This window comes from Phyllostomus hastatus, unplaced genomic scaffold (genome assembly GCF_019186645.2).
Source record: "Phyllostomus hastatus isolate PE091 unplaced genomic scaffold, TTU_PhHast_1.1 phas_scaffold_501, whole genome shotgun sequence".
NCBI lineage: Eukaryota > Metazoa > Chordata > Mammalia > Chiroptera > Phyllostomidae > Phyllostomus > Phyllostomus hastatus.
The window spans coordinates 51,435,827-51,449,321 of record NW_025334033.1 but is presented as its reverse complement, the minus strand read 5'-3'; the positions used below and the strand labels follow the sequence as shown (position 1 = coordinate 51,449,321).

The 13,495-nt window shown below is 52.5% G+C and overlaps 1 protein-coding gene across 2 annotated transcripts in view; it reads right to left on the bottom strand.

Moving 5' to 3' along the window:
* The window catches only part of JDP2 (Jun dimerization protein 2), a 38,784-nt gene extending 29,102 nt beyond the window's left edge, over positions 1–9,682 (bottom strand). Inside the window, exons 1-2 of one of the 2 annotated variants that reach the window (XM_045823751.1) lie at positions 8,917–9,682; positions 74–297 (exon numbers count right to left, since the gene is read on the bottom strand). In XM_045823751.1, the coding sequence (XP_045679707.1) occupies positions 74–297; positions 8,917–9,097 (405 nt within the window). In that variant the 5' untranslated portion in view covers positions 9,098–9,682. Of the gene's footprint in view, positions 1–73; positions 298–8,508; positions 8,788–8,916 lie in introns of those variants that run through there. The other variant, XM_045823752.1, reaches the window with a different exon arrangement.
* Positions 9,683–13,495: the final 3,813 nt, after the last annotated feature.

Below are 13,495 nucleotides of genomic sequence, written 5' to 3'. Positions count from 1 at the left end.
TAGGGCTAGACCTGGGGCTCTAACCCAGGCAGCCTTCCCTGGGGTTCTGCCTGGGAAAACAAGGCTCACTCACCTCACTCTTCACGGGTTGAGGCCTCTTGCCCAGTTTCACCTCCAGGAAGTGCAAGGGGGCGATCATGGGCCCGATGCTGCGGATGTTGGCGTATTTCAGCTCCTCCGCAGTCAGGGCCGAGCTGGGGAGTCCGGTCAGGGGCCCGAGCCCGGGCAGAGAGCCCGCAGTCACGGAAGGGTCTGGGATCTGCCCAGGCATCATAGCAGGAGGAGCGGCAGTGCAGCCTGGAGGAGGCGGGAGGAGAGCAGGACACGCGCTGTCAGCCACAGGAGGTGCCACCAGGGCTTAGGCCCCACGTCTTGCCAGGACCTCCTTCCTTCTTTCACTAATGTCCCCCTGAACCCCTTCCCAACCCAGGGGTTCCTTCTGCCCTTAAGTCCATTTTGTTATAGAGGGAAACTTCAACCATTAATTCACATCAAGGTTATCCTTGCACCGCAGGTAAGGCTTAATCCAACCATTGGCTCATCAATTCAGCATTTGCTATGTGCTTGCCATTGCATAATCCTCCCATTAGCCCCATAAGACTGGGTCAGTGCCCATGACACAGAAGAAGAAGCTGAGGCTTAGAAAGATAACTCGCTCAAAGGCTGTACACAGTTAAAACTGGAAGAGCTGGGATTTAAACTGCGATGTACTGCCTCCCAAGAGAATGGATTATAACGATGGAATCTCAAGCACCTTTGCACCTGTTTAAGAGGGAGCTATTTTTGGTCTGGCATGGTGCCGCCCCTCGAATCACACATCCCGTTCTGCATACTTGTTAAGGCACCCTGAATATGAAATGAAGCAAATCGGAGTTAAAGGGGAGTGTGTGTGCTGGGCGTGTGCCTCTGGTATCTATGATTGAAGAGACGGAGGCAAAGGAGATGGAATTAACTAGCATGTGCTTTCCCAGGGAAGACCAGTACGAGACCAGTCCTCCGGGGTCTCCTCTTTCTCCAAGCAAACACAGATTCGGATGGCCTAGGCCCAGAAGGTTTGCCAGGGAAGAAAGATTCAGGCATGAAAGACATAAATTAGGTCAACTCCAGGAGAATTCTTATTTCCTCCCTCTCTTGACTGGGAGGAGCTCAGGGGTAAAAAATGGTCTCTTCAAGGCACAGATGACAGTGCAGAAAGCTGGTCTTCCAATAAAGCAGACTTATCTGGTCCCTTCGAGGGCTCCTATCCATCCACCCACCCAGCCAGCCAGCCAGCCATCTGCTGGTTGACCACCTAAAATATGGTGAGCGAGGAGGCACATTCTACCCCCTCCTTAGCACCCAGAGCCCCCAGGCCATCTCAGAAAAGGATCTGAGACTCACTCAATTATGTGACAGTCTCAGAGCAACAGGAGGCCCTGTGCTTATCTACACCACATCCTCATTCTGCACGTGAGGAAACTGAAGCTCACAGAGGTTGAATGACTTGTCCAAGGTCACACAGCAGAGCCAGAAAGAGCCAGAGCTTAACTCCTGGTCCTTGGATTTTAGAACCAGAGCTTTCCCATCCTGCCCTAGTTTGTTTCCCCTCCTGGGTTCTGAGAGATGTTAATGCGGAAGGAACGGCCTTCTGACAAGAGACTTTCAGATACCAGCCCACAGTGGAGGATGGTTGTCTTCCACAGAGGACCTTTTACCTCACCTCCCATTAAGATCCAGGTTTAGGAAGCTCCCCGAATAACCCCATGGCAGCTCGGGTGGGAGCCCAGACATAGAAATGGCCCCTGAGACATCTCAGGTGTGGTGGGTCAGTGTGCTGTGACCCGCCCCAAACCCGAGCCACACCAGGAGGCTGCTCCAGGGCACGGCGATGAGCTGCGCGTCTCCCCGGGGAAAACAAGAAACGGGCCAGCATAAGGACCCATTCCTGTGTGGCGAAAAGATGCCGGGGTCCGGCCCTATGGACACACAGCAGGCAGAGGAGGGTAACTTGAGGCTACCTGAGCCAAACTGACAAAGGGAACTCACATTTCCTTCTCACAAGAGGAGAAAACCCTACAAAATCCCCCATCTAGACCTGAACGGGTCATACCAGAAGTCAGTGACCCCGAAAAGGATGCTTCACTGATCAAGTCAAAACGAACAGGAGACGGGAGGCTGGAAAATGCTCCGTGCCCGGTGCTTCAACCCAACACAAACCCCAGGCATGGAGCAAAGCGAAAATGCAGGCCAGCATCCCCTCCTTGGCCAGGAGCCCCAGAACCTCCCTGAACCGGAAGGGCCCATTCCCGTGTGGCAAAATGTGCCACGTGCCCCTTAGCACGTGGAGGGGTGGTTCCAGGGGGTAGCTGGTTGTGGCCCCATGTGACCCCCGTGCCCAGCACAATTTCTGGCAATAAAAACAGTCATCAATAAATACTTACTGAATTATAAATAAGTGAATGAACAAACAAATAATAACAAATTCATGACAGAGCAAAATTCAGTGAGTGGGGTAAGGATCCCCCTCTGGCAGTTCAGATGCCCGTTACCCACCTCCAGGCTGTCCCTTCCCACGGCAGACCCCAGGAAACATACTTCTGCGTGTTCCCCTGCCTCAGCCATCTCTGAGAGATGGAAGCCAGACCCCACTCTGTTCCGGGAACGATAGGCTCTGCTTGCAGCTTCTGTTTATTTTCATACAGATGGTATAAATGAGACACTAACAAATGATCCCAAAATATCTGCTACTGTGGAACCCACCCCTCCAAGAGGGGTAACCAGCCCGTGGGAGCAGCAGCCCCGTACATTCCTGCCATTCCGGATTCCCTGTGAACCCAACCCAACAACGACCTCACTCAGGGGATCGGGCTCCAGGCTTTCCTCTGCAGAAGCAAAAAATCCCCCTCTCTCTCCTTCCCCCACAAGGGCGCCCCTAACTGCTCCATACAAACCACAAAGTCCTTAACACATGCCATTCCTAGGAGACAACCACAACAGCTGACGTTCAGGAGTGAGAAGTCATCCGAAGCGGCTCTGGGGGTGGGATGGGGAGAGAGGGAGGAGGCGGAGCGGCTGCCTTTCAGAACTGGATCCTCATTAACTGGAAAGAGCTGGCTGACAACCCAGGGCTGAAAGGCAACTTTGGCGATATGAAAAATAAGACAATCCGATGTGATTTAGAGATCTATAAAAAAAGGAGGGGTCGGGGTGGGGGGGGGTAGTGGCCGGGAACCAATAACAGCCAAGAGGAATTCACCCACTTCAAGGAAGACAGGAAAGATGACAAGAGCTGAAATCATCTCCCAAACTGGTTGTTCCATACGGAAACAATTTAGGAGGAAAAGAAGAACTAGGCACTAAAAGCTTTAGGGGAAGAACCCAGAGGGTTTTTTTTGTTTTTTTTTGTTTTTTTCCCTTCAGGGCCCAGGAGGTCTGAAAGGAAGATAAACACCCTCCGTGTCTCCATTAGTAACCAGGATGCATAAATAAAGGGCAAACGCTATACACTGGCACAAGACCAAAACTGGCGAATGAAGCTTGTGCCTCAAAGACAGGCCTAGAATCCAAAAAGGCTTTGGCAATTTGGGATACTGACCAGGAACAACCTGGAAACTAGCCAATGAAGAAAAACTGGGGATGCACAGAGCCAGAGGGGACTGACGAGCAAGGCATGAATAAGACAGAGAGGGTTCAGGAGGTCACCATGGACCCTAAACCGTTGCTGAGCCCAAGATTATGAATAATCCGATGCAGGCCCCTGACAGCCAGCTCCAGAGAAACAGGGAGCGGATGGAGCCGTGGGGAAAGAGCCTGATGACCCAGTACCAGTATCTCTCTGTTCTGACTTACTCAGGACCCCGCAGGCGAGCAGCTGGGGCGCCGTCTTATACAAGCAGAAGAAAAGCCAGAAAACATTTCAAGTCCAGAAAATGGACCCCATTGGGAGGTATTAACATAAAACACCATTTTAGATGAAATTTTTTTAAAAGGTGAAAGTAACTTAAGTTTTTCCCTCTTATTTTTGTCTCTGGTTTACTGTATGTAAATCTGTGAGATATCATAATTGTTTAAGGGAGTGTCCACAAGTAAATAACAGTCTTGCTTTGATGGACCAGACTTGCAGAGGGCGATTTTTATTAGAAAGTGCTCAGTCATTGGCATCTCCATCTAGAATGGCGAAGATAGATTAAAAAAAAAGGACAGGTTGAGAGAAAGTGAGGATTTGCACCACGAACTTTCTGTCCATAGAAACAGAAGTTTAAGGGAGGCTCTAAAATTCCTGCGCCTCTTTGAGAAGGTTAGCTCCCCTCCGGGCAGACAGCTGGCCCAGGCTGGCATCCGGAGCCAGGAAGGGGTGTGCAAGTGAGTGCCGGCCGCCTAAAGCTGCAAGGTTCCCAACAGTGGAGGTGAGTGAGGACAGGTCAAGGAGCAAGGGGGTTAGGCCCCAGGGGCACTGGTGGAGTTGGCAGCCAGCACCTGGGAATCACCCAGAGCAGGTGGGAGGTCTTGAGAGCTGGAGCCTGGGAAGATTCCCAGGAGGAAAATGGGGGGGGGGGGGGGGGCGGGGGCAGGGCGCAGTGCAGAAAGGTGCCAGGCCAGTGATCACAGAACACAGTGCTAACTATCAAGAATCAAGGAGAATTAAACAGCAAACTTGTTCTTGGAGATAAGGAAATATCTGGAATGATCTCTCTCCTGAAATCTGAAATTACGTAGGTCAACCAGCTGCAAAAAGACCAGAAGAGTCGAAAGAAGGCAAGGAGCAACAGGGCGGAGAAGCGCCCAGATTGAGAACAAGGACAAGCAGCAGAAACCCCTCTCGGGCGGCTGTCCCGCCCCACAGGCAGGAGAGCGAGGCAGGTTATGGGTGGGAGCTTTGGAGCCACATCATCTGAATGGGAGAACTAGCTCTCCTCCTTACTAGCTGTGTGACCTTGGGCAAGTTCCCTAACCTCTCTGTGCCTCACTTTCCTCAGGTGTAAAGTGGGAATAATAATATTATCTGCCCTGTAAATCTGCAGAGAGCATTAAATTAGTGACAACTTGGAAAGTACCTGGAACAGCACCTGCCCCCAGGGAGTATGAAGTCAGTGCGACCACAAGGACCCCCCCTCCCTGGAGGACACCACTGCTGCAAGGGCCCTCAAGGTCACTTCTGTGCCATTCCCACCCACCACTGGTCTCCTTCTCCTACAGCCACAAAGAGGATTCCCCCCAGGATTCTCTGCTCTCCTACTTTCCAGCTCTTAACCCCAAGGGGCATCCTGCATCCAGGCAGTTACTGCAGAACAGAAACAAAGGGGCCAGGTCAGGGCTGCGCACCAAGGTGCAGAAATGAGGCCTAGCACTTGCCCTTTGCCCCAGTTTCCCCTAAGGCCTCCTCCGCCCTGCATTCCAGAACACAGCTGCCTAGATCGCGGGCACCACCAGCTGGCTGGGTTTCCACCCCTGCCTCCGGAAGCAGAGGGCCAGCACCTTCTGTGTCCTTCAGCCTACTCTCTCCTTGCCCTGCTTGGAGGGGGCCACTCCTCAGATCTTGCTAAGATGAAAAAGGGGGGCAGCAGTGGTCAGGAGAAGCCACCACCATGGCACACGGGTATCCACGATCCCTGTGCAGAAGAAACCGGAACCTCTCCCCAGGAAAGGTTCTTCCCAGGAGACCAGAGAAATGCTTTCGACAAGGCCCAGGCTGCGAGCACTGTCTCCCCCGCCTGATGTAGGTGCTCAGTAAATACACAGTAAGCTGCTTCTGCCAGGAATCCTCACCCCCAGCAGCAAGATGAAGCTGGCAAGGCACTGCCACCGACAAGCCTCTATGCTTTCTTCCCTCTTCACTCTGTCTCTGGTCCTTGGTGTCAGGAGTTCATGGCAGGAAACACTCCACAGACACACACACACAGAGTGTGTGATCAATCCTTTGGCCCTTTTGAAAAAATGCCATTGGCCAGCTAAAGCTTTGGAAACGAAGCTCCACAACTGGAGTCCCATGGGCTGCAGCGGGACAAAAAAAAAAAAGACCAGAAAAAAAAAATCCCCAGAATGGTGGGCTCTGGCCGGGCCTCCCACAGCCAGCAATGAGTGTAAAGAAACACAGGCTAAAATTCCAACCCTGGGTCGCTGAGGCATTTGTCTCTGCTGAGCTTCGAGAGGCCAAACCACACACACGCACAAGAGTGAACACACACACATACACACAGGCACACGGAGCTTGGCAGCCCGTAAGTTCCAGAGCGGGTAACACAAGCCACGGAACCGACTGCCAAGACAAGCAACAGAACGAGCCAGGCACAGTTTCATTGGCCACCATACGCTGCATATGGCCCGGGACGCAGCCAAAACAGTGTTCTCACCCTCCTCAAAGGCATAGGAGACCCTCTGTTTTCAAACACACCTCCACAGAGCCTTAATTAAAGGAAAATGGAAAAATAATGTGCCTGCTGCTCTCCCCCTGCCTATATAGGTATGCACACACACATATTCATACACACTCACTCTATTTTTCTCTTCCTCCCATTTCAGTTTCAAAATATAATTCATTCGCATGGAAAAAAGCAAACTGCATCCTGCAGCAGAAAAGCAGAAAAGAATGTTGCTTGCCCTCAGCCCTGGCTCAGATTGCTCAAGTTGAGCTGGAGCTGAATGAATACAGAGCAGGCCAGCCTAGAGGCTGCCCTGGCCCCTCTCCTCCAGAGCGGGGCTGGAAAACAGAAACACTGGTGAGAGACAGCCCATTGCAACACCAGCAGCCCCACGACAAAGAAGGCCTGGAGAGCGGAGCCCTTCTCATCCTGCCAAGGGTTGGCAAGGCTGCCCACACAGCCTGCAAACAGGTGGGGGAGACAGACGCGGGTGGCTGCAAAAGCTAGGCAGTGAGTGAGCGAGGAGACCCTGGTCCAAATCCTTCCCTGGGGGACACCGTTGCCACTTATCAGCACATCTCCTTGCAGGTGGCTGCAAACGAGGCCTCCACACCCCCATCTTCCAGGAGCCTTTCAAATCTCACAGCACCCAGCTCTTCAGGAAGATTCTGGAGCTGCCTGCAGCTCTGAACCAAAGCCAAGGTAGAAGGGAAACAGAAGAGCCTTTGAGAAATCCGTCCTCCCTGTTTTAACCCAGGTAAAACCTTAGCCAGCCAGAGGCAAGAGAATAGACCTTGCTTTTCTTTCCTGGTCCTCAGGTTAATCAGAGCCATGCTCTCACACCTGATACCCGGTTAAACTCTCCCCTAGATATCTGCAAAGGAAGACCAGGCAGCCATCAAAGCTGAAGCCGGATTTGCTGGAAAGATGAAAGCAAATGGGAGGTGTTTTAAAAAACCTTCAGGGAAGGAAGGTTGGGAGTGTGGGTGCAGGTGGGGATGAGGGGAGCTGATATGTGAACACACTTCACAGCTAAGGCCGTAAAGGACAAGCAGGCACACAATCGTGGTTTAAAGCTTCAATTTCTGGTGCCCCGCAAACTAAGACCCCGGGGAGAGCCACCAAGATTTAAACCTGGCTATACATGCCCACAGTCTGCAAGCCCTTTTTTGAGAGACAGACTAGGCTCATCTGCCCTGAGTACATGTGGTCAGGACGCAGCTTGATGTCCTGGAAGCCAGTAGGGAGGGCCGCACACTGAGCCAGGGTCAGGCAACCTTTTTAAGTGGAGCTGACCCAAAGGGTCAGTTAATTTCCCTTCCACCAGCCTCTCCGTTTTCAGCCGCGCGCGCAAGGCCCGTCCATCCCTGCAGAAGAGCCAAGGCCTCCCTATCTCCGGGCCCCTCCCAGGGTCTGGGGTCCAGTCCATAAGGCCCAATCCCTCGGCCTCCTTTGAGGGGAGGGGCATAAGACAGCGTCCTAAACTAGGCAGGTCAGGAGAGGAGGGGCTGGTTACCTAGAAGAGCCGGCATGCCTCCTTATGTAACCTGACTTGGGAGCCGGGGAACGCAAAGGGGACCCGGGCCACCCCTAGGTACCCTCCCAGCCCAGGACCCCAGGGCAATGGCCCGGAGAGAAGCCCTCTCCCAGGTCCTCAGGGAGCCTCGCTTCCTCCCTGCGAGGGGTGGGGGCGGCAGGACTTGCCAGCAGGTCGCTGTCATCTCTCCAGCACCAGAACTCTGCACCTCCCTGGCCTTTCACCCTCCATCTGCACCCCCAAGGCCTGTCTTCCCCGGGCAGTTTTCTTCCCACTCACCCGCCTTCCCCGCCGCTCTAGGAGAGCACCTCTGCAAAAGCACGGGGGAGGAGAGCGCGGGAGGAAGACGGAGGGAGTGCCCTGGCTGCCCGGGTTATGGACGGAGCCTCCTGCCCCAGGGCGGGAACCAAAGAGAAGCCACCGACTTCCAGGCGCTTCGCGGGAACAGCCCGGGCTGCAGCGCCCCCCGCCGGGGCAGCTCGGGGTCCCGGGACTGCGTGAACCTCCCCGCAGGACGGCGGGTTCCGGGGCTCAGCGCGCTCTGCCCGCGCGGGGGCGGTCGTCCCAGGTGCCCGCGGCCCGCGCGCCCCACCCCGCCCGGCCCGGGCGCCCCCCACGCGCGCGCGCACCCACCGTGCAAAAGCCGCAGGCGGAGGCGGCGCCCCGGGGGCCGGGGCCCGGCTGCAGGCGCCGTGCCCACTCAGCGCCGCTGCTGCCCGGCCGCCGAGCTCCGCCCGGTGCCCAGGCCCGTCCCGGCCCGGGAGCCGCCGCGGCGCCAGCCCCGCCGCTGCTGCAGCGTCCGCCGCCGCCAGCGCCCCCCGTCGCGGCCGCCGAGCGTCCCTCCCGCAGGCTGTGGCGGGCGGCGGGACGAGTTGCATCAGCCCCGGCTATATAGCGGCCCCTGGGCGGCGGGGAGGGGTCGGGAATGCGGAACCAGCCCGAGCTGCCAGCAGCTCCAGACGTCAGAGGGGGACGGAGAGGAAGGGAAGGAGGGGACAGGGGAGGAGGGGGGTGTGGATCTGGCGCTTCACACCCACTGACCTTCACCTCCCCCTCCGCCTTTCGCGCCCTCCTCCTGCGGCTTCTCGCACTCCTCTCTCCGCAGGGGCGGTCCGGGCCCCGCAGCAGCAGCCGGGGCCCCATCGCGATCCCCGGCTCTCCCACCCCGCGGCTCAGGAGCGCGCGAGAGAGCAGGACGCGGCGAGCGGTTATGTAAGAGCATCCCCCGCGCACAGCCGCCCGGCGGCCACCCCGAGAGAGAAGCCGCGGCTCGGAAACAGAGAGAGAGAAATGAGCAGGCGGCGGCGGGACAGGTCGAAAGCTCCTTGAAGCGTAACGTAGCCTGTGCTGAACCATCTTCCTCAGTTCTTAGCTCTTTTTTGCAGATAGAGAGGATTTCAGCACATTTTCGTTCTTGGACTCTTCACGACTGAGTCAGTGAGGAAATGATCTCGCAAGCCGGTTTTATGCTCCCATGGACTAGGATGGGCAGAAGATTAAGGCACATGGGTGCCTCTGTCCCCACCCGCTAGCCCACCTGGCAACCGTAGGTGCCCTTAAGCCTGGAGGTGATTCACCGAAAGAGGCCTACCCTCCTCTGGGACTGCAGCCTGAGCCGACCGGTTTCTCTTTCCTGGTGGGTCTTTGACCCCTGGGCTTTTCCTCCCACTCCTTCAAGCCTCTCCTTTCCTCTCATGGACCGAGCAGAGCCGGCCCTCCGCCCACCCCAAATAGCCTTCTTCCTCAGGACAACTTCCATTGCCACCTACTCCCACCTTCCGTCCTCCCAGAGTGGTAGATGTTAAGGGGGCTCCAGAGGAAGTGTGTGTTCCATGGTGGTGCCCTCCAGCATATAAAGGCTGGAGTCCTCAAGCACATGTGGTACCTGAGACCCTCACTCCGTGGTTGGCATCTCCTACTTCCACACTCCCTGGGGGCTCAGCCAACCCCCTACGGTTGTACCTAAGCCAGAAAGCAGTGACTGTTTATATTCAGCGACTGTCAGCCTTCTTCTCAGAGTGATGTCAGGTCATCACCCAAAGAAGAAAGGAAGTGAAAGAAAAAGTTCATGCCTTCTTGGAGTGCAGATGCTCAGAGTGAAAGCAACAACAAGACCTGAGACAGATGGGAGCCGATAAGCAAAGCCAGATGAGCCTGCTCTGCAGTGAGAGTACAGCGAGGTTGTATTCTCCTTATCTCCCCCTGCCCCCCACCCCCCGGGGCAGTGCAATCTGTCTGGAGAAGAGCACTGGTCTTATGCAGAGAAAGGCAGATCACATCCTGACCGTTTTAACCGGCACGGTCCTGAAAACATTGAAGTTAGCACATGAAAAGAAAGTAAGGTCCTGAAAGAATCTGCAACGCAAAATGAGTAGTAATTTGATCGTTCTGTGGAAGAGCATGAGTCTCAGCATCAGAGGGACCAGCTAAAGCACCTTTACTGCAGCGTGAAGATCCACGCTGGGTACTGTGAAACTGTCTTATGTAGCTTCCCCCTGGGACTGAGGCTTGGACGTTTACATGGAGGAGAGCACTGACCAGGGGTGTTACTTTCTGCAGCTCTGTCTGGGCCTTTGAGAAAACTCAGCTGATCTCTGTGTGGGGACTAATGATTGGTGTGTGTGGTTAGAGCAAGTCCTGTGCAGGGCTTGCTTTGCGTGTGACTGGGCCATTGGCAGTCCTCCTAGGCCTTTGCTTCCCCCATAAGTTAAATATGCTACAGGGGCGGCACCAAGGGGTAACTGGGGGATCGCTGGTCCCCTCCATTTCCCTGTAATAGCCATCAGGCCTCCTCCATTATTTGATGTGGATTTTTTTTTTCAACTTCATGTAGAATGCTATGTAAACACAGCTTCCAGACCTCCCTTCTACCACATTGCCCCCTCCAGGCCCCTCTGCAAAGTCATTGCTTCTGGAAGTGGCTAGAGGAAGAGGCCATCGATGGGCCCATTTATGTAGACACTGGCCTGCTTGGCGGGATGGAGCTCATCTACTGCCCGTTCTTAGAGAAGGACAAGTGACCTGGCCTAAGGCAGTTTGAATTTAGGTTTCCTATCACTTGCAGCTGGAAAAGTCCTGATTCATACAGTTGGCTGGTCAGAGGTTGCCAAGTATCCCAAGTTAGTCCGATGGGAGTGGGAATTTTGCCAGGAAGAGAAGCTGCCAGAAACTAGACCTGAAATTGCCAGAAGCTACCACATGGAGGGAGTCTACAAAGAGTGAAGCTAATGCAAAGAAGAGTATAGAGCCAAGCACTGGAGGGAAAAACAGCTCAAGTACACATAGCTTTGTCTGTGTTTCTGAATCCTCCCATGCCTAATATTCTCTCTGCCGCTGGAGTTTTTAGTTATAGGAATCAGTAAATTATAGCTTACCTAAGGCAATTTGAATCTAGGTTTCCTTTACTTGCAACAGACAAGCCCTGGTGAATACATTGGATTTTGCATCTCTGACTTATTTAGACAATGATGTTTCAAAGGTTAACGGATGTGGATGAATTCCCAAGCTCTTTGTGAACGAGAAAATATGCAATGGGAAGGCAAAATAATTAATTAATCCCCCCAAGGTGTTCTTCCACTATCAAAGGAGGAAATGGTAATTCTGAGTAATTAACTAGTCTTTATACTAATTTATTGAAATGTTATTATGTGCCTGGGTACACAAAGTTGAAGACATGATTCCTTACCTGTCCCCACCTCCCACCTAGTGAGGAAATTGACCTGAATGTTAATGAACAGCACGTAACTGACCAGGAGTAACTGAGAGCTGATATGTGTCAGACACTAAAACCCGTCAGAGTTTAGACAGGGTCGCCGCACGTAGAAACATCAGTCACTTACTGACCAACCCATCCTCTACTCAACCTGCGCAGACCCCAGACTGCGGACTGGTAGTTGGCAGGCTGCATTTGGCTTTGTTGGTTCAACCTTAAGTTCTTTTTTTTTTTAACCTATCAAAGATTTTACACAAAAGTCTAAATCTCTAACTTCTCTTGAAAACAATCACTCAGGCAACATGCCATCGTTAAAATAAGATAGGTTAGGCTAAAGTTGCAAGTATTCTCAAAACTCAGTGGCTTACCAAGAGCAAGTTTTATTTCCCACCCACACGAGACAGCTGTGAATCAAGGGGATTGTGCAGGACAGCTGCCCTGCAGGTGATGACTCAGTGTGGAACCTCCCTACCAGCAACTGCAACCACGGTCACAACGGGGGGTGGGGGGAGAGGGAGAAGAAGAGAGGGGGCCAGGTGCCAACACTTACATATTTCCTCCTGGAATGACATTTGTCACTTTAGCTTACATTTCATTGGCCAAAGCAAGTCACATGGCCATTCGTATTGTCACAGAGGTAGAGACATTCAGTCCTCTGGTATACGATGCAGGAGGAAGAAACCACATATTAGTGAAAGTTACTATAGTTAATATCTGTCACAGCAGGCACTACCTAGTGGCAACACTGGGCTGCAGCCCACTAGAAGCTGTGCCCTTGCGATGGGAATTAACCCACAGTTTGACACAGTCTCTACCCAGACTGCCAGCTTATTAGCAGGGCCTGCCTCGCCCCTAGGGGTGTTTGATTTTGCAGCTCCTGGCACAGACAAAGCCAGTCTCAACATCCATCTTTCAGGTGTCCCTGGTAATCCATGGAGTTATCACAGGTTTTTCAAAAACATTTGATTTTCTCATAAAAAATATCACAGAGAATTCTTAGGTGAAGGGCAGGAGTGTATCATAAAATCAAACAAAAAGTTGAGACTAGCTGTTATATTTTCTGCCAATTACACAGACCTGTTTTATAATGGTTTCTTCATCCTGCTCTTCCCTTGCTCAATCAAACACCTGCCAGGAGAGACCAGGAGAAATGAGCCTCTTGAAAAAGTTCAAAGTCAGGCAACAAGGGAAGGGAGGCTGCATGGTAGTAATTTAAGTTAGGAATGGGGTTCTGGTTTAAAGGTATTTATCCACTTACTTATTTTTTAAATTGGCTCTGAATTCTGGCAGGCATTACCACTGAATTCTCACAATATATATATATATATATATATATATATATATATATATATATATATATATATATATATATTTAAAATTTTTACTGATTGATTGATTTAGAGTGAAAGGAAGAAGGGGAGAGAGAGACATTAATTTCTTGTTCCACTTATTTATGCATTCATTGGTTGATTTATGTGTGTGCCCTGACTGGGGATTGACCCCTCAACCTTGAAATGTCAGAAAGATGCTCAACTAACTGAGCTATTCGGCCAGGGCTAAAGTTTTATATATATGTAGTCTTTTTTGCAAAACGTCAAATCACCTAGGTGACTCAGCCCCCCTACAACCCAGATTTGGCACCCTGTGACTTCTGGCTTTTCCAAAACTAAAATGACCTTTGAAAGGGAAGAGATTTCAGATCATCGATGAGATTTAGGAGAATATGATGGGGCAGCTGATGGCAATTGGGAGAACTGTGTGAGGTCCCAAGGTGCCTACTTTGAAGGGCACTGAGGTGTCATTGTCCTGTGTACAGTGTTTCTTGTATCTTGTATCTTCTTCAATAAATATCTCTGTTTTTCATATTACATGGCTGGATACCTTCTGGACAGACCACACTAGGTGATT